Below are 19728 nucleotides of genomic sequence, written 5' to 3'. Positions count from 1 at the left end.
CTTTCAGCAGGCATGTGACATGACAAATACTTGGATTAAAAGTGTATTTGACACATTCTTCCCTATCCCAGATTACTTGCACTATTAACTGCTATTGTGGTTTACAGTATTTTTGTTTGATATTATTCTTTCTACGCAGATAAATCACTATTGACTTGTAATGGTAATGAAAACTCTTGAAGTGGAATTTCAATAACTAAAAGGAAATGGTTCTAGATTTATTTCCTAAGGGCTTCCCTTGTGGATTTGCCTGTACTGGGGAATAAGAAATGCAAATTATGGATTTCTGTAACCATTTTACAATTTGACTGTCATTGCTAAAGACATATTTTGGTTTTCATTACTTAAAAAATTTCCATAATTGGAGGAAGTAATTCCAGAATCAGTAGCTCTCTGTTAGCAGCAGCAGCTGAAGATGATTACTGGGGAGTAGAGAGACATGTGAAATGGAGCAGGGAAATTCAAACAGCCATTGAGAAATTCTGCTTGTGGCTCATCTTTTCTTCTATATTCTGTTCAGGAACATTTATTTTAAATAACGGAGTGGTAAAAACATTTTGTCATTCTGTGGAGCCGTGGTTGATGCCTTACTTTGTAATATAAATCCTACACTAAATGTACCTTGGAAGTCCTATTTGTGTGTTGCCACTGGAAAGTACCTTTTGAATGGACTAGAAATAAATAAGTAGCTGATACCTGAAAGTATTTCTGTTTAAAATGAACAGCATGGAACAAATATACTTACTACTGATATTGGAGACTATTTTACTTGTGGCAGGGATATGGGAGGCAAGAGACAGGCTATGCCAGCAATTGAAATAAAATTTTTATATTTTAATAAATACATTTTTGAAGAGTTAGGCACAGTTGTGAACTGCATCTCTACAAAAGACGAAAAATAAGCTTTTTTTAAAAAAAAAAAAAAATCCCACTGAGGATTCCTTATGACTGTGTATGAGTCATGAATCTGAAAGCTGGGCATGAGCTGACCACACTGCTTTTGTTAACACAGTAAAAGAACTAATAAAAGAGTAGTTTTTACTGAAGGCTTTGTGACTGAAGACAGAATTGTAGGACAAGCACCACTTGATGAACCCTGGGAAACTATTGCTCTGTGGAAAAAAAATTCTGGTTTGTTTTCTTGTTTTCCCCCTGAGAGGTAGAAAAATCTGGAATGCTATCTTTATTTTATCTGCTTGGTTTGTTACACAGTCCCAAAGCTCCTTTGAATATGGGCTTTCTTTTTAATTTAGGGCAAAACCTACAAATATGGAAAAATAGTTTGGCCTCATTGTCAAAGGCAGCAAGAGTTTGGTTTGCAGAGGTACTTGAAACAGCTCTGTTTAAGTAAATTTTGCTCAAGTTTAGAGTTGAGCTTCACCACCCTTTTGAGATTTTAACTTGGATCTTCTGAAAACTTCTCTGGAAGTATGAATATTCAGCCCAGACTAATATGAGAATCTTGAACACCAATGTTATTGTGTGCATTTTTGTAATTTTATGCACAAATGCATATTTTGATATGCCCTAAAGAGTAGAGTAATGGCTTATTTAAATCATATGCTGTACATTTTCATGCTGTCACAGCAGTTCCCTCAGCATCCTATCAATTCTGTTCTCATTTTCTAACAAAATCCCCCAATTTCAGAATGTACTAAACTTCATCTGCGTCTCTTGGCCAGTTTATTTAGCTTACAGATGTGTAGAATTTAATTAAAAAACTAAACCAAAATATGAGAAAAAAGCTTTGATAGTACGATCAAATTTTAATAATAAAATTAAAGTATCTTAAATATTTGATTATCTGTGTTGCATAACTTGCTGTATGGAGGAAGTCATTAATGCCAGGTTGTGAATGCAGATGAAGTACACAATTCTGTAAATGGCTTTATTAATCAGTAAGACACATTCCAAATTAATTGAATTGTTAGATCACACCATATTAGCCAGCTCTACTAAGCAGCCTTATCTTTGTGGTTGTGAGAAATGCAGAATATTCTTCACCAAGGCTAATAAAATAGGATCCCCATTATGAATCAGAAATTAATTAGCATAAGAGAAGTCTGAATCTGGAAGGCAGTCTCCTTTTCTTCAAAAAATAAAGGGAGAACATTCAGAAATAAAAGGCAAACTCAGAATGGTGTTGGCTTTGAGACTGTAGGGTGTTTTTATTTGGGGGAGCTGTGTGCACCCTATTACAGGAAGACAGACACCTGTAGGTGCAGAAGGATATGTATACCTGTATCAATTAAACTGAAGTACTGAATTCAGCACCATTCATGTCTTCTGATTCTCAGATTTCTTGTTTGTTTTTGTGATATCTATGATTAAGAAAAATTGACCTCCAGCAGAGATCTGTGTACCTGAAATGCCTAAATATTGTAAGATTTCTTTTAAAAACACCCTGAACTATACATTGGTTTTATTTTTCTGGCTTTCCTGTTACTCTTGTATTTATTTTCTTTTAGTGCAGTGTTTTTGGGTTTCTGTTACTTTAAACCATCACATTTGAAGACTCCATTTTTCTCTCCTATTTTTCACAAAACTTGAGCAGTTTTTTTTTCTTTAGTAATGAAAGAGTTTAAACTGCAAGAATGTAGTTTAAAGAATTTTTATGTATCTGTATGTTTCTTGGATTTTAAACATTTCTTAAACCTGATGGTTATGATCTTTAACAGGTTGCAGTGTGGAGGACACCATAATTTTGGATTGGGGGGAAATGTAGGTGAAAATCCAGGTAGATTCTGTGGGTGTTGAACGTTAAAAGAAATTTTCTGTGAATTCAGTTTTGAGAGACATATTCTGTGTAGTCATAAGGAATAGCTGCAGGTATGCACTGACAGCCCCTTGGCCCAGGCAAGTCCATTACAAATAAGAGTGGTACATAATAATTTTTAAGAGTGAGATGATTTTTTTTCTCTCAGTATATTTTACATATGAATAAAGCATTTTTACTTAAAGACTGAACTGAAAAATATAACTTCTAAATAAAAGTATCTTTAGCTTTTTCTCATTTTGCTTCAGAATACTGATGCCTCCGTTTAGTTTCATTATGCAGAATATCAATTGCAGTTTTCTTACACTGTCAGAATTTAAATTACCAGAGGTCTGCAAGATTAGTCCTGCCTGGTGTGCTGAAGTTAAATGTGCTCTATTTAGATGGCCTGCCTTAAATTTACATTTTTATAGGCATGCTTCTATTATGGAAAGTAAGTAATGTTAATTTCTAAGGAGGGAGAAAAAAAAAAAAACAACTTAAAAAAAGTAATCTGGTAATAAAATCTGTGATTGAGCTTGTGGAGCTCAGGGTGGAAGGATGTGCAGCCACAAGGCCCACAAAACAGAGCTGCAATGCTCTCGTCACTAACCTTCCTCCTCACCTTCACAGATGGAGCTCAGCAAGTTAAAACCCCCCAAACTTTATTACCCGTGCCCAGCAGAGTAAGGGTTGTTTTTCTTTCTCTGGCAATATTAATGACTTTCAGCTGACTGCATTTTAATTAAAAACACCAGGTAGCCTCTCTTGGCTCAGCACAGGGCAGTGCTGGCTCTCAGCATCTGCGGGCGCTACCTGTGCATGTCTGTGCAGCCAGAGTGAGGGCCCTTTGTCCTTCACTCTTTGTACTTGGGTTTTTGTGGGGTTTTTTTGGATGGTGGTAATGTCAGACACCACTGGGAGGCTCTGGTAGACATAAATTCCAGAGCTTTTTGAGAACTGAGGGCAGAAAATGGGCAAGAATTTGCTGCTGAAAACAAGCGCTGTGTTTTTAATCCTTGGAATTAGGAAATTCTTGTTCAAATGTTTGTTCCCGCAAACTGTGCTTGTTTGCACAAAAGCATGCCAGCTATTTTCACCCTCATCAACAGCAAAATGCTACGGGAAATGCTATTTATTTAATGCAGGTATTCTTAATTTTGTGTGCATGGAGAGGCCCAGAAGTATTCTGGCTGTGAATAGTTCTGACACCCATGCCCAGAATGTTAAGGCCACGGTTGCATGGTGCAAAACATTACAGGGAGGGAAAGCAAAACGAACATGAAAACATTAATTAGTTCTAGGCACGTTACCTGCTTTTTATGCCACCTCTGGCCAGGAACTTGCATATGAGGATACTGGAAAACAAAAACATGATGGACTGTGTGTTCTTTTTTGCACAGAAGAATGAGGACAGAACGGATCAGACTTTCTTTTACTTCCTGCTATGCCTGGGGAACAACTTTGAATTAGACCATTTTTTTTTTGCTGTTTTATAAAGAGTTTTTTTCTGGAAATACACCTGGGAATACTGTGACAATGCAATGTGGGAAAGATGTTCCTGGGACAGTTGTTCACTGCTGTTCATCTTTGCTTAACCAGATAGATGAGGGCAGAACTGGAAAAATGAGATTCAGCTATGTTCAGACCTGTTTCTCCCATCCAGCCAAACCAACGCTCTTGTATTGTTTTCCCTGGAGTCTTTTTAGTTTCTTTTTTTATTTCCCCTCCCCTCTTGTCTGTCTCCTCCTCTAAAACTTTACTGTGAATTTAGGTTGTAATTTTGGTTTGGCAGGGGACCCTGGGAAAAATTTATGAAGGTAGCAGCTTGGGGAGTATTCTGGATTAGTGGCCCTCCCCAGTTCTTCAGTTTCTCAATGACTTTCTCAGTGGTCACTGCTAGGGCTAGCATGCTGAAGCAGCTGGTTCACTGCTTCTGCCTTTTCTCCACCCTCCAACCCCCCCAGTTATTTTAGTCTTTCTTCTATAATATGAATATTATATGAAGAAGAAAATACTTAGATTAAAAAAAAACTTTCTAAGATTAAAATATGGTTGTGTAATACACTTTGCATGCATTTGGGCTAGAGAAACTAGTGGCATAAACACTCTTACGAAAAAGGTTTAAAAATGGGTGAGCTGCCTAGATTTATATATTATTTATTTCTGCTGTGACTTTCTTAAGACTTTATTTGGGCTGAAGCCTGCCTTATCGATATTACCAAAGATTAGTGGAGCACTTTGTTTCTTTTAAGCATAACTGCCATTTTAAAACAAAATGTTGCAAGTAAGCAAAAACTTGATGTTAAAAGCTAAAAGAGCAGGCCCAAGGGTCTCAGTTTGTATTAAATATTGCATGCCCTGCTATCGATTTGTGCTGCTGCAGCATAATTGTTGGTGTTCTGGTACGGTTTTGCAGCAAAACCACAATTTTAAAGGCCAAATATTCTTTGGGAAAATAAATTGCAGGAAAAAACAGGAATCTGTACAGTTTCTAACATAACTTTATTTGACAGGATCATTTAAAATAGCGTAACTTTACATAGATACATCACTTGGTTCTAAGTACCTGCTCATTTCAGCAAGGGAAGGCCTGACAACAGAAGAATCCCACAAAAACAGTTCCTGCACACCAGACCTTATAAGATGGCTTTCTAGATTATCTGCTGAAATCTAAATGATGTTTTGCAAAGCTGTGGGAGAAAATAGTATGGGTAAAGGCAAAATAAAAACGTAAGTCCTTGATTTCAGAGATGCCAGAAGTGCCATTCCCAATAAAATGAGGGGTTATTTTTTCTCCCCTCACTTTTTTCAGCTCTGCATTTAAGCTTCCAACCAGGGTCTCTGAATCACCTGGGCTGACTCAAGAGCTGTTGTTTTATGTACAAGAGACTCATGTATTTATTTTACTCTTAGATTCACTACATTTTTAGCACACCATGGTTTTCTTCTTGGCAGAAAAATGTTTGGTATAGCAAATGCTCTCCCCTGTCAGGTAAAAACTGCTTTAAGTGACTTTCATCTGAAGTTTTTAGTAATTTTTTCATTCTTTTCCAGTCCTGCATCTAAGTGCCTCTCTTGCATATATGAAGTTAACACAGGAATACACACACAGGGTAAAGAATGATGAAATATGTGAAATTATATTGAGTGTTTGTGTCTAATTTAATGTTTTCTACAGAAAGTTGGACTTAAAAATCTCAATTCAAAGGTAAAACTTTATTTCATCTGTGAAGGGAACAAAAATATTAGACCCTACTCTTGAAGTTTTTTAATTCTTTCACATGAATTTATTGTGGTTTTGTCAGCTTGAGACTTTAGTATAATTTTCCTTTTTCTGTTTCAGTAACACAAGTGTTACATCAAAGCTGACAGTTCATTCTGTGCCTGTCTTTTGTTTTGGTTACTCATCTCCTGGTTTTGTATTTACAATGCTAAGATTAAGTATTTCTTGCTGTGCCAGAACAATGAGCAATGCAGCAACTCATCAGAGCATGAAAAAACTGATTGCTGTCAACTGTGGTACTCTTCCCTCCCACATCAAAATCACAGGTTTTTCCCAAAAATTTGATCTGAAGTTTCTAATCTCCAGCAACTCTGAAAGGTGAATTTGAGTATACCTAGATTACCTGAACTGTCTAATTGGCCTTTGTGAAAAATCACCTGGATATTTTCAGAAACCAGTATTGAATAGTGGAACTGAAATCAAAGCACAGATTGTGAGGTTCTGTGACTTGTGCTGTTACGCCCATTTTATTGCTTTCCTGTTGTTAGTGGCAAAGATTAATGAAACTTTTATAAAGTTGGATAGAAACGAGAAGGGAAGTACATTAAACTACCCCAGCTTGCTGCACACTAATTATTGTGTCAGATCTCATTAGGAAACGAATGCACACAGCAGACTCTGCTTGCTTATTTTAACACATCTGCTTCAAGAAAGGACTCTGCAAATTGGAGAAGGGTTTGCAGGTTAACATTCTACATATGTCAATTTAAAAAATACATTTTTTCTTCTAACTATCCTTCATCTCATGTTTCAGCAGAAGAGCAGGATAAGAATAATTAGGGAAGAGTTGTACTGGCTTTGGGGCAGTGGTGGGTGGGAGAGGACTTGAGTTTAGCACACTGTGCTCAAAGAAAATTCTTATTTCTGCAGGCATGTGATTTCAGTAAAAGTGATCATGAGACTATGATTAGCAGATAATAGAATTTCTTGGGTTTTCTTATGCAAGCCTCTCAAACATAAGGGCATAAATCTTGAGAGGTGTTTTCGTGAGAGTCAAAGCTTAGCATTGAAAAACAGGTATGTAAGAAAAAGATGTCCTTCATGTGGCTGTACATAACAAATGCAATGTAGCAAAAATAATACAACTATATCTACATTGAATTGATAGAAACAGTTTGTTTCAGTCAGTCATACATGTTCATTGTCTGTGTACTCCTATCTACATGGTTGGCATTGATGAAGAGGACAAAAATGTGGTTAAGGAATGATCTGTGATATCTGTGATTTTAAGGTTCTTTCCTGTCTCCTTTGAGCTGTGTCTTCTTTCCTGGTCAGCCTCAGTTTCTTGCTCCTTTGTATGGAACCATGGATCCTGCAGCTTCATTTCTTACAGGCTCCCATTCTTCTCCCTGCAATAATCAGGGTTTGTAGGAGGATGACATGTTCCAAGATTTTGCCCCAAATTCAAGGATGTGAGAGAGTCAAAGCTTTGAAGGTTGCAAGGTCGTGTCATAGAAAGGGAGAAGTGTTGTTCCTGATTACTTTTCTGTTCTGTTGTTAAGAGAGAGTTGCAGAACTCAGATTTCTGATTTGATCATAGGCTAGGAAGGAAATTTTCAGGGAATTGGGAGTATTCTGTTTGTCCATTGTTAACATTCTGCAGTATCAAAAGGTAAATAATTTATAAATGTCAGAAAGCTACTAAATGGTTATCATATATTGAATCAAGTGATGATAGCTGTGTGATAAACACGTGTTACCTCTAAGAAATGGTAGTTAGGAGTCATTGTTGTGGTCCCCAGGACAAGGTGTTCTTGGACAAGGAAAGGAATAGGAGGATAAAAATTTGTAAAGTTGTAAGGAATATAAGGTTGGCTTCTTCCTCCCTTTTCCTGGAGTTTTGGTTCTCATCTAACTTCCTAATTTTACAGGATTGACATTTTCTTGATAACTCTCAAAGCTGAATTGTGCTGCTGTCTTCCCTGGCCCTATGAATACTCGATCATTTGCATTCTAGAAAACTGGGAGGTCTGTTAAAAGCATAATTGTAATAGCACAAAAACCATAAAGAGTGGTTGTTTCCTTGCAAAAATGTGTCTCATTCTACAGAAAAGAGGCTAAAGATTTTTAGTAATGCTCTTTTAAGTATGGTCTGCTTTTGCTGTGCATTGTTTCAATGATATTAAATCAGCTTTTCATAAAAGCTTTTTCCAGTGTTTAATACTTGGATCAGAAAGTCATGGGACTATTTTAATTAAATATGTGGAGAGTTTCACTGATGCAGCAGAGTTTGGTTTTTTAAAAAAAACAACTTGCAGTGTCCTTCATCAAAAGAATACCCTGTGAGGACATATGCCATGAAACCTTTCTCTTTTTACTGCTCTGAAATGACAAACATAAATGGCTTTTCCTTTAAGAGGACATCCTGCTGGTAGGTGATATATTAACTAGAGGCATTGGACCAACATCTCAACAATTGTGTTCAGCTGTAACTTAATAAAGCATTGCTCTCTTAAGGTCAAGTTGGTTCTGACAACAGAGAAAGTTCTGGAAGATAAATGTGCGAAGTATAATCTTTTGGTAAATTACAAAAGAGCCTGACATCTAATTTGACCTCTAGTTGACATTCCATGACCACCCCTGCCAGCTGCAGTAATTTTTATCTACAGTAGGTTCCAAATAAAGCTCTAGGTTTCAGCTGGGTGAAAAAAGTCTTACTGTACTTAAACACTGAAGTCAGGTAGTACTCTTGCAATTGCAACATCTGGAAAATAAAAGGATAATTATTATCAATTCCAAAATGTGGGGAAAAAAAATTAAGCCAACAATAAATTAAGCTAGAAATTGTCAAAATGTATTTAGGTACCTCCTTGATCAGGACATGCCCCAAGCACAGAGCGCCTACATGGTTCATGTTGCTTTGTGTCATGAACAAGGTCCTTTTGGAAAGCCAGAGCTTGTTCTACATATCTTGGGGAGATTGTGGTGTTCTAAGAGAACTGTGAACTGAAAATAGAACAAGCAAATGTATAAATCTCTCCACAACTCTGTAGGTTGTTTTCCTTCAGAAATCTGAACAGGAGACCAGTGGAAAGTATGTACGTACTGAAGCTCTCCATGTCTTGTCATAAGAAGTTTTTTGTTGAATACCTTTTAGCTGTTTTCTAATTTGGGTGAACCTAAACGTTCACCCAAATAAAGACATCCTTGCCTGCCTACCAAATAAATGGAAATATAGTCAAATGAAATTTTCTCTTTTTTTCCCATTAGCTGTGCCAGAAGCTGATTCATAAAATTACTTTTAATGTAGCTGAAAATACGAGTAATGAGATGAGGGAGGTTGAAAGGGCATGGGAGTTATTATAATTTCACATCTTTTTCCATGCAGGACAATGTAGAAATGAGATGTCTGAAAGTTTGTTTTGATGATGCACTCCTCAACTGTAGTGAATGGAGTGGGTTTTAATGCCAGCTTATTTATAGTATAAGATAATTAAGAGCTTGATGCTCCCTCCATTTGTGCACTCAGAAACAGGAGGAAAGGAAGGAGCACTGGGGAAGGGTTGCAAGTTATTTTCTTCCTGGACATTTTAACAAGTATGACTGAGCCTGAGCTCCCTGAGGAGACAGTGCTACTTTACAAGTCCTCAGTAAATAAGTAATTACATAGGAAGGATGAACAAACTGATATACTGGAAAACACTGGTAATTGTTCTCTTTTCTCTTCCTTTTTCTTCCCCTCTGTTTCTGTCTTGGAGTTCACAGACTGTAGATAAGGTTCATATGCATAGCTTTTACATTTTTTTCTTTTAAAAATACTGTAGGCTTCTCATTTATATGTATTCATGTCTCAGCACATTTTGTACTCTTTGTTAAGGGTGTTTGCGACTTGTAATAGAAGTTATTCCTTAGAGTTTTTTGGCACAGCTCTGTTTAACCTAGAAAATGAGTAAGGTTGTAATGCATGTAGCTGAAATGTGCAAGTTTATGAATTTACATGCAAATAAACTGAGCTGCTACTGATGTTGTTATTCAGTTTGCTCCGCTTGTAATAATTGGTTCTTCTGTTCACCTCTCAGATTTTATTTCCAGAGGTTTTTGGCTCATTTAAATGGCAGGATATGATAGCATTGCTCTTGGCTTTCACTCAAGTATATCAACATGATCCCTTGCAGGCCAGTAAATACAAGTTTGTGCCTTTAATTAGTCACACAGCTCTAATCTTGGTTTTCCCCTTTTGATCCTCTGCCTGGAAAGGGACAAGTAGCTTGAGAAAAAATGGAGTAATGAATTTGTTATTTATAGCTATCAAATAACACTTGTGAGGATGGTGGTGGGAGGTTGGAGGTGATTTATGAAAGATGCAAGTGTTCAGGTCTCCAGCAGCAGTTTGGTCACAGGTATTCCAGCCAGATGTGTGCCACTTCACCAGGCTGCACAGCAGCTGCAGGGGAATGGAGAGTGGTTCTGAAGGAGCCCATTAATAAATACTCAGAGTTGTGTTGCAGGGGAGCTTTGCGGTGTCATCAGTTCACTCCTGTGTCAGATCAGGGCATCCACACTGATACAGCTCCTGACACACAGCATGCTGGTAAAAATCACTGATCTGTCGCTTCACCTTCCTCTTAATATCTTTAGTTTTGCTTCTTTAGTTTTATGTCTTAGGCTGAATTAATGTGTTAGTGTTTATAAAGCACTTCACAGATGAAAAGCCTTACATAGCTGCTTTGTGTAATTATTATTTTTAATTGTTTCCATTTGTATAATTTCAATTAGAATCACTAATGGAGTAGCACGAACTCAATAAGAAGTAGGAAAGGTAGGATTTTTTTTCTTTTTTGTAAAGAAAGTAGACTTTATTAAAAACTAGGGAAAGATGAAGTGGACAGATACTCTTCTGGGTTTCACTTCATCCACATTAACCTCATTGACTGCATGCTAATTGCAGGAATTTAAATATGCCAATGCCCACATTAAAAAACAAACCCTCTGAGATCCACTGCTTTTCAGTGGGAAAACCTGGAGCTTGAAAAGGTACTTGTACAGTTTCTGCCATCAGTGGTATTGAAATGCTTTTTTCCCAGAGTGACTAGTCAGGAAATGAAAATGGGAAGCTCTGAGTCATAGCCCTCTTTGCGGGTGCACATAGCCAAGACCACTGGTGTGCTGGGATTCTGTGCTATTCACTTAAAACTCCACTGCTTGGAATGGTAAAGGCAAAAAATATTCCTGCTGCCAAAGGGGAATTTCAAATATCAGAATTGTAGATTCAGGCAGGGAAAGCAAGTAAAACAGAACTGATACTCAGAAATTTGTGCATTCAAGTCAGATTTGTGATGTGATGCAATGCACAGTTTCTGAAGGGTTTGAGTGGTAAAAGCAGTCATTTGACTCAGTATGTGCATTATATCGTGGGGCAGACAAGGTCAGCTCTCAAACTGAGGGCTGAGAAAATCTACCAAGTATCTCTGCCTGCCCTAAAGTTATTCTGGCTTCCCAGCAGGCCAGCCCAATTGGCAGGGTTAAAGTTCCTGGGAAGTGCAGGTCTGGCAGGAGGGGAGTTTATGGCCCAGCTTGGGTACCAAGGGGCTTGGTGAGTCAGCCAGTGCAGTGGTGATGTGAGAGCCTAGGGCTGCTCACAAACACCTGGATAAGATTAACAGGCAATCTGAATTTGCAGCAATTTCCAAACTAGAAATGTAGGGCTTACTCAAGGTTTGTTATTTGGGATTTTTTTCTGAAAGCTTCCTCCGCACTTTTTCTGTGTGTTTTGTTTTTCTAAATACCTGAGGACACACAAACATTTACCACAACATTATCTGTGCTATTCTGGAGAACCAGCAAGGTCCCCCAGGCCACGTAGCTGATGCAGACAGCTATTCTGCAGCATTACCAAAGTACCCAGTGGCTTCACTGAGCAGTGTTGTAACATTCTGCTCCAGTTACTTCACGAGTATGAGGTGCTGGGAAGGGCAGAGCCAGAATTGCTGTAGCTGCCCATATTTAGGAAATAAAGCAACATAGCAGCAAATAAAGTCTTCTACTATTAAACTGCTAATACTTGTTAGAGCTTAATTGGATTATACTTACAGTTGGATTTAGTTATTTTGTAGTTGTAATTTATTTCTCAGTCCTTGTCTGTCTTATTCCAATTATAAGGAAGTATAAGCATTAACACTTAGGTATTTTAAGTCATGATATATCTCATTTACTAATCATATTTACTAATTTACTACTACCTTTAATAATGTAATGATAGGATGGGGGGAATGGCTTTAAACTGAAAGAGGGCAAGTTTAGGTTAAATACTGGGAGGAAATTAATTCCTGTGAGGGTGGTTAGGAACCAGAACAGGTTGAGAGAAGCTGTGGGCGCTTTAACCTGGGATGGTGGAAGTAGTTCCTGCCCGTGGATGATCCTGAAATCCCTTTCAACCCAAGCCAGTCTGTGGTTCTGTTGAGTGACCAAACTTGGTGCCTTCATCCACACATCTCTTATTACACAACAGACCCCTGTGTTTCAACACGTGTGTTGATGTTCAGAGCTGTTGCATTCTTCAGGTATTCTTGGTTAATCCCATAAATCTTACTTGGCCAAGTGAGGGTTGGTGGGCTTCTCTTCCCCTTGCCCTGCCAGCATCAGCATTATTCTGTTTTACCACAGCAGACTCTGCAGCTGCTGGCAGCCAAATGTACCACACAGCTATTGTGATTAGCCAGACCCAGCTCTATTCTAGTAGCAGATACCTGTAAAAACACAGGGTTATATATTTTTGTTATTATTATTTCTCTGTGGGACAGAGGCCAGCAGAGCAGGTCTCTGTCGCAGGTGCCAGGGACAGTGCACTGGCAGATTTTTGAAGGGCACACAGCAGGGTTAAGTGTTATGAGCTGTAGTGTGTTGGAAAGGTGTAGACTTTCTGCTCTCACTTTCCATTCAATCCTGAGTACATCGGAAGTGTTGCATTACAAAGGGATAAGATGCCCCGGGAAAGGTGATCAGCAGCACTTTTCACAACAGAATTGTAGCATCTCTCACCACCTGCTGTGGTTTTACTAGCGTGTCTCATTTAAAAAGCAAATTACAGCATGTCATGCCATCCTTGCAGATCTTTGGTACAAGTCATTGAGTCTTTTATAGTCAATAATGCATTCAGGGAAACAATGGTCTTGTTCCAGAGTGCTGGGGTGAAAGGCATTTTACAGAGTCGTGGCTGGTTTCAGTTATATTTCAGTTTATAATAAACAGCCTTCACGTGTGCAAATTCTTTTCGGTTTTCTTCCCATTTTTCTGTAGATCTCTTTTCTGAATGTACTTTTGCATGATCTGTTATGGAAGGAATTATGTCCTATTCTCTCTGCCTTCTGTTTTATACTTTCTCTGCCCTGCCCAGACAGTAGGAACATCATTATATGTGTAACTTTTTCACTGGTGCATTATCATGCTCTGTCTAAATTCTGGTCAGTCAAACAAATGGATTGCCTCACTAGCCTGAGCCCTACATCAGAGTAGGTATTTTGAGATGTAAATACATTTCTTATCATCTTGATCTTTTCTAGAAGATGCACAAAATTATTTGTTCAAGACCTCTGATGCCTTTTCTTTCTGGAACAGTCATAATTCACTCTCCAAAGCTGGAGTAGGGCTGTCTTATTTTGCCTGCTGATCCCAAAGTCCTATGCTGGCTAATCCCCAAGTGAGAATCAATTGTTTCATGTATCTGAAGTTGGTCTTACTTGAATTCCAGGGTTCACCCCCCAAATCTGTGTCTTGCTTAATTAATAACATTTAATAACTTAATAACATTTCTGCAGAAAATGGTTTTATGAACCAGAAGAGTTTTCAGAGCAGAGTTGGAATCACCAGTAGCGCCTCATCTCTGTTGTTAAGTGCTTCATGTAAATAACAGAAAAACAACTCACTTTTGGATTTCTATTTGAGTGCATTAATGACTTTCTCTCCTGTGTTCTCTTGTTTATATTGCCCTAATTATTCTTTCTTTATTCAATTCTGATTTTATTTTTTTAATCATGTTACTTCCACAAATTTTGAGGTGTTTGCCCTCTTACTCTCATATTCTGTGCCTGTATAGAAAACAGATGTCACTTTTCCTTCTAAACCTGCACTGTGATTGTCATCTTAGTTCTACAGAACTAATAAAATTGTGCTGCATATTGCTATCCATTCCCTTAAGCAACTTCAAACCACCTCAACTTCAAATGTGAGAACAAAAGTAGTTCAGTGGCTGATTTATTTTGCCAGCTATGTCAACCTGTACTTGCTAAGACATACACAGATAGCGGGGAATTTTGTCTGTTTTTTTTTCAAATTGGGATATTTTGGGAGTTTAGTGTTATCACTCAGCTTTGAGGGTCTGAGCACCTGTTTCACATACAGAATTGTAGGTCTTGGGAAAAGTGAAGGCAAAGAAAATTGAGTCAGTGGGAAAGGGGGAGAATATCAACTTGATACCTTTAACTTACAGCAATTTAGCTCTTTTAAATATTCTTTAGTCTTGCAGTTTTCGATGTCATCATAAATGCCAACTGTGCCTTACAACGTTCATTTCCTAAGCACTTTACTTTGAGAGAAGTCTTTACTCCTTCAGTTCTGTTACGTAGTGTGTAGCTGGTTCTGCCTGAATGTCACTACAGCCACAAGAAGTGTAAATGTGCATTGTCAGGTGGCAACTGCACTTGCCAGGTGCAAGTCCTCCTCTGGTGTCCCTCCTTTGGACCTTCCTGATCTCATTTTTATGAAGATCATCTCGCTGGAGACTACTATAAGGGAATTTTAAAAACTTCTCAAACTCTTTATTTTTACTGTTCTGCTGGTTTCCATGGAAATGGGATCTGTAAGACTGTCAGGAGTGAACAGCTGAGAATGTTCTACTTGTGTAGATTTCTTTGGGTGACTCCCAGCTGAGATCTGGGATGACCTAAATAGTAGTAAACCGTTTAGTGGGATAAAAAAAAATAGGGACTAATTTAGAGAAAACACTATGCATTCTTTTTGTCCTCATTGGATGTGATAAGTAAGAAAATGCTTATTTAACTGTTTTTGGGTACATGAGTTGCGTGGACGCACAACTTCAGATTTTTTCAAGATAGTAGCAGTGCTGTACAACAAACACAGCCCATCCCTTTGATAGGACAGACTTTTTAACTGAGCTGTCTCAAGTGGATGTTTGTGGGCATTGAAGGATATGCATGTCAGCAAATTACATTTCTACAGTTCAGGTTCACTGAATTTTCAAATGTCAGCCTATGTTTGTGTGTAAGAAATAGTTGACAACTCCATTTCTAAAATTACCTTGCTTGCTAAAGCCCAGAGAGTAAACCAGATCTCTCTAGCATGAACCTTACGTATTTGTTCCTCAGTTTAGAATGGAAACCTTCCTTTTGTTGCCAGATAAATAATAAGACTTATCACCACTGAGGATTTACCTTAACAGTTGTGTTTTCTTAGCATGTAGTCAAATGCAGAATGGCTGAAGTCAACAGGTTTTGTTCCCCAGTTTCCTATTCAGGCACCACTTCTTCCTTCAGTTCTCAGCATGGAAAGCCAGTGCTTATCCCCGTGTGTTTTGCTCAACAGGTGGTTTGTGTAGAATATTTTACCCAGGGGTGCCACCATGTGTGTGATATCCAAATGTGTTCATGTTAAGTCTGCCACAACCTTCTCTGGTTCAAGGGTGAGCTCAGGTACACTGGTTAGTGTGTGCACTAATGTGTACTGGTTAGGTCCATGCAGGTGCAAAACCCTTCATCTTTAGAGAATTATTCTTAGAGTAAAATAATAAAGATAAAATGAAGGGAACTTTCTAGCTTAGGATAGAAAGCAATTGCAGCAAAATTTGTGAGAGCAGATGATTTCTTCCCTAAAGTGGTGAGTGAGGGCATGGGCTTAAGTAACCAATGTCCCCCCTTTTTTCTTAAAATGAGGTAAAATATCAATGAAGAATCTTGAGGTGTGCAGGATTCTAAAACTGCCATCCTGGGTTCCCAAACTGCAGCTGGGCTCCGTGCCTCAATAACTGTTATCTGAGATTAAGAACCCAATATTAATCCATCAATCAGTGTGACAGCTTGTAGGAGAGGTGTCTTTCACTACATGTGAAGTTTACCTCGGTATCAGCTCATTAGGAAGTAGATAATTTCAACTGCTTGATATATCTACCCCTATTAATTGGAACAGCTTTCAATACTGATATGTACTAAAAGGCTCTTTCTGATTTTTTTAAAATCTCCAGTGTTTTGGTTTAAAATAGAATTAAAAAAAATTGGAATAAACTAAAATAGATTTCAGTATTATATAGCTCATGCGAGCTTAAAGTTAAATGAGCTGTTCTTAATAGTGTTCTCTATACAGCTGTTGGATATTAGTGAAATTTAAAAATGAAAGGTTGTAAAGTAGTTTGTAGAGGTATGGAATCAGCTGAGACATTATCTAACTAAAATCCCAGTATGGTTTGTAGCCTAATCTCATATTTTGTGCTTGGATGTGACAAGTAATCTTGGAATCTTCTCTCCACCAATCTTCAAACTATATGTTCTTCTATTTTAGTGGTTTAGTCCTCCTTTATGCTGCATGTAAAATGTAACCTCAGGCTGTTGTTTATTCCATTGTTCAACTAGAATTTTGATGTCTTTCCTCCAAACAATGCTTTTAACATGTCTTTTCTGTAAGTGCTGGAACCCCAGGTTTAAGGATTAGCTTTATGCTGCTGCTGCTTCCATCAGCATGTTAGCAGAGGTTTTCCTCATTTGAAAGGACTGTAATCAAAATGTTTTGGAGGTAAAGCAGCACATTGGGATGGGTGAAGTTTGAAGGAGGTCTGAACTGTCAGCCTGTCTAATCCGGACAACTCCTGCCAGCTTTGTGAGTGTCAGGTCAGGGATTTTTGTGGGAGCCACCACTTTCCTGTGCAAACATCACCAGTGGGATGCTTCTGTTCATTTGGTTTTGAAGTTCTGCACAATTTGAACTTAAAATTTGATTAGATGAGAGCTATAGTATGAAATACACCCAAAAGAAAACCAGTTTGTGTTTGATAAATTGTTTGGCTTTTTTGTTGACTGCACTGAATTCAGCTGCTGCCTTTCCTGACTGTTTTTATCACATGAGAAATGCAACTCTCAGGTAAAATTAGAAGCAGATTGTATTTCATGCAGGGAGACTGTGTCCATGTCAGAGACTTATCACAGTGTGAGTTCTGTCAGACTTCTCAGTCACTGAAAAGTGATGTTTTGGGGTGGTGGAAGTCACCTTGTTTCCACCCAGTATCTAGGACTCGTACCTAAGAGCACATCCTGTATTTGTAACCATGCCTTACCCAGCATGGCCCAGCTGAGATGTTCAGTGTTAACCTTTTATAAATGTTAACCTTTATATAAATATTTTATATGTATGGTGTTTAGACTGCTAGTTCTGTTAAACAGCTTTGCAGATTTCAAACATTTTTCTTGCCCAAAGATAAATTCCTCTAAAATGGGAGATCCCAGCAGGCTATCTGGGAGCACAGTGGAAAGGCACAGGCACAAAGCATGAGAGATCTGCTTTAAGTGAACTAAAGCCCTATCCATGTTTGAACAATCCATTTTGTTTTATTCTTTGAAACCACTTACTGAAGTGCTGAGCCTTTACTTTCCTACAGAAGTAATAGATTTATACCATTAACTGCACAGTTGACCACTAACTTTAGGGCTTTAATTTGTAAGTTCAAATTGAGATATTGATTCAGAGTGAATATATAAATATTTCTGATGAGAATCCCCTGGTAGAAGAAGGATATTTTGGATATTTTTTTCTTCCTTAAGAATTTTAAGAGGTTTTTATGTTAAACTGGCCTATGCCAGTTTGGAAAACTCTTCTATATTTTAAAAGCAGCATTGTTTTTTAAAACAACTGACTACTCTTTAATTCTGTTTGGTGTGGTGGATTTTTGGTTCTTTTTTTCTTTTTGAGACCTCTCTGGAGCATAGAGCATATCTTACTTTAAATGTGGCTTTAATGTTGGTTGGTTTTGGTTCTCGTTTCGGTTTTTTTTCTTTTCCTGCTGTTTCTACCCCAATGGATCAGTGCATCTAAAAGCCAAGCTAAAACTCTTGGTGGGAGGCAATATTTTTGAATACTGAACTATAAATAGTTCTGTGTTTTGATTAAAAAAATTCTCTCTTTGTAGTGTACAGTGTAGTGCTGCATTGATGCAATTGTAGTTCTACATTGCTATTATGACTGCTCAGTAGAAAATTGATTCAGTTATATTGAAGCTATTTTTGGGAAGCTGATAATCTTTTGGAGTAGCAGATTATATAATAAGCATTTTGTGAGCCTTTGATATAAAGTATATGGAGTTTTTTATATATATATATAAAATACAAACACAACCTGTATTTCCTTCTTAGCTAGACCCCAGTAATTTTTCAATGTTTTTAATTAATAGAAATTTATTGTGGAGTTTCTGAAATCAAACTTGTTTGGTGTTCTGTAGTTATCCTCTTTTAACTACTGCCTTTCCAGTGAACTTGAAGTAATTATTCATAATTAAGCCATAGGTGCATGGACATGGGGCACATGTGTGTGTATGCATATGCATAATACATTTTTTCCCTGATTTTCAAACACTTTTATTTCCTTTTCAGTGGGATGCCATAACTGAAATGGATGAACACAACCGTCCCATTCACACTTACCAGGTGTGCAATGTGATGGAGCCCAACCAGAACAACTGGCTGCAAACCAACTGGGTCTCCCGCGACGCCGCGCAGAAAATCTACGTGGAGATGAAGTTCACCCTGAGGGACTGCAACAGCATTCCCTGGGTGCTGGGGACCTGCAAGGAAACGTTCAATCTCTACTACATGGAGTCAGATGAGCCTCACGGAGTAAAATTCAAACCAAACCAGTACACTAAAATTGATACCATAGCTGCTGATGAGAGCTTTACCCAGATGGACTTGGGCGACCGCATCCTCAAGCTCAACACCGAAGTTCGTGAAGTTGGGCCGATCAACAAGAAGGGATTTTACCTTGCTTTTCAGGACATTGGAGCATGCATTGCTTTGGTGTCAGTCCGTGTGTATTACAAGAAGTGCCCTTTCACGGTCCGTAATTTGGCCATGTTTCCTGACACCATTCCACGGGTGGATTCTTCCTCGCTGGTGGAAGTACGGGGCTCCTGCGTGAAGAGCGCGGAGGAACGGGACACCCCAAAGTTGTATTGTGGGGCAGATGGGGATTGGCTGGTGCCTCTGGGACGATGCATCTGCAGTGTGGGGTATGAAGAACTGGATGGTTCCTGCCATGGTAAGAAAACATTGTTAGCTTTTTCTTTTTTTTAATTTTTAAGAGAAGTTGTACAGTGTCATATTCTCTTCCGTTGTCCATAATAGTTTCAAAATTACTTAAGAATAAGGTGGTTTTTTCTGTAGTAATGGTTGTGAACAATGATATCTCAGTGGCTGCTGAGGCCATCTGCTGTGGTTCAACATTTGCTTTGTGGCAAAAATGGGGGAGAGAGTCCGTACCCATCCTTTGCAAAAATGACTCTCCTATTTTGGTCAAGAATTTCTCTGACTGGATAGTGTTAGGCAAGCTGCACAGCAACCTTGGATAATAGACAACATTAAAAGCACTATGCACTGTAATCAGAAATGAAATTCACTTTGTTGTCTGATCTTGCTGGCATTAATTTTCAAAATACACTCGTTGCAAAGATACAGTGTTGACAGTGCCATTATTGGAA

General features: G+C 38.1%; 1 protein-coding gene across 2 annotated transcripts in view; it reads left to right on the top strand.

The window, feature by feature from the left end:
• Positions 1-19728, top strand: part of EPHA6 (EPH receptor A6) — a 372812-nt gene that overhangs the window by 69086 nt on the left and 283998 nt on the right. For both annotated transcript variants that reach the window (XM_058828207.1, XM_058828215.1), the window contains exon 3: positions 18626-19289. In XM_058828207.1, coding sequence (XP_058684190.1) covers positions 18626-19289 — 664 coding nt within the window. The remainder of the gene's footprint in view (positions 1-18625; positions 19290-19728) is intronic.

Source organism: Poecile atricapillus, chromosome 1, assembly GCF_030490865.1.
Source record: "Poecile atricapillus isolate bPoeAtr1 chromosome 1, bPoeAtr1.hap1, whole genome shotgun sequence".
In the NCBI taxonomy this organism is placed as follows: domain Eukaryota; kingdom Metazoa; phylum Chordata; class Aves; order Passeriformes; family Paridae; genus Poecile; species Poecile atricapillus.
Note: the sequence above shows the minus strand (reverse complement) of the source record. Positions and strands in the feature narration are given on the sequence as shown.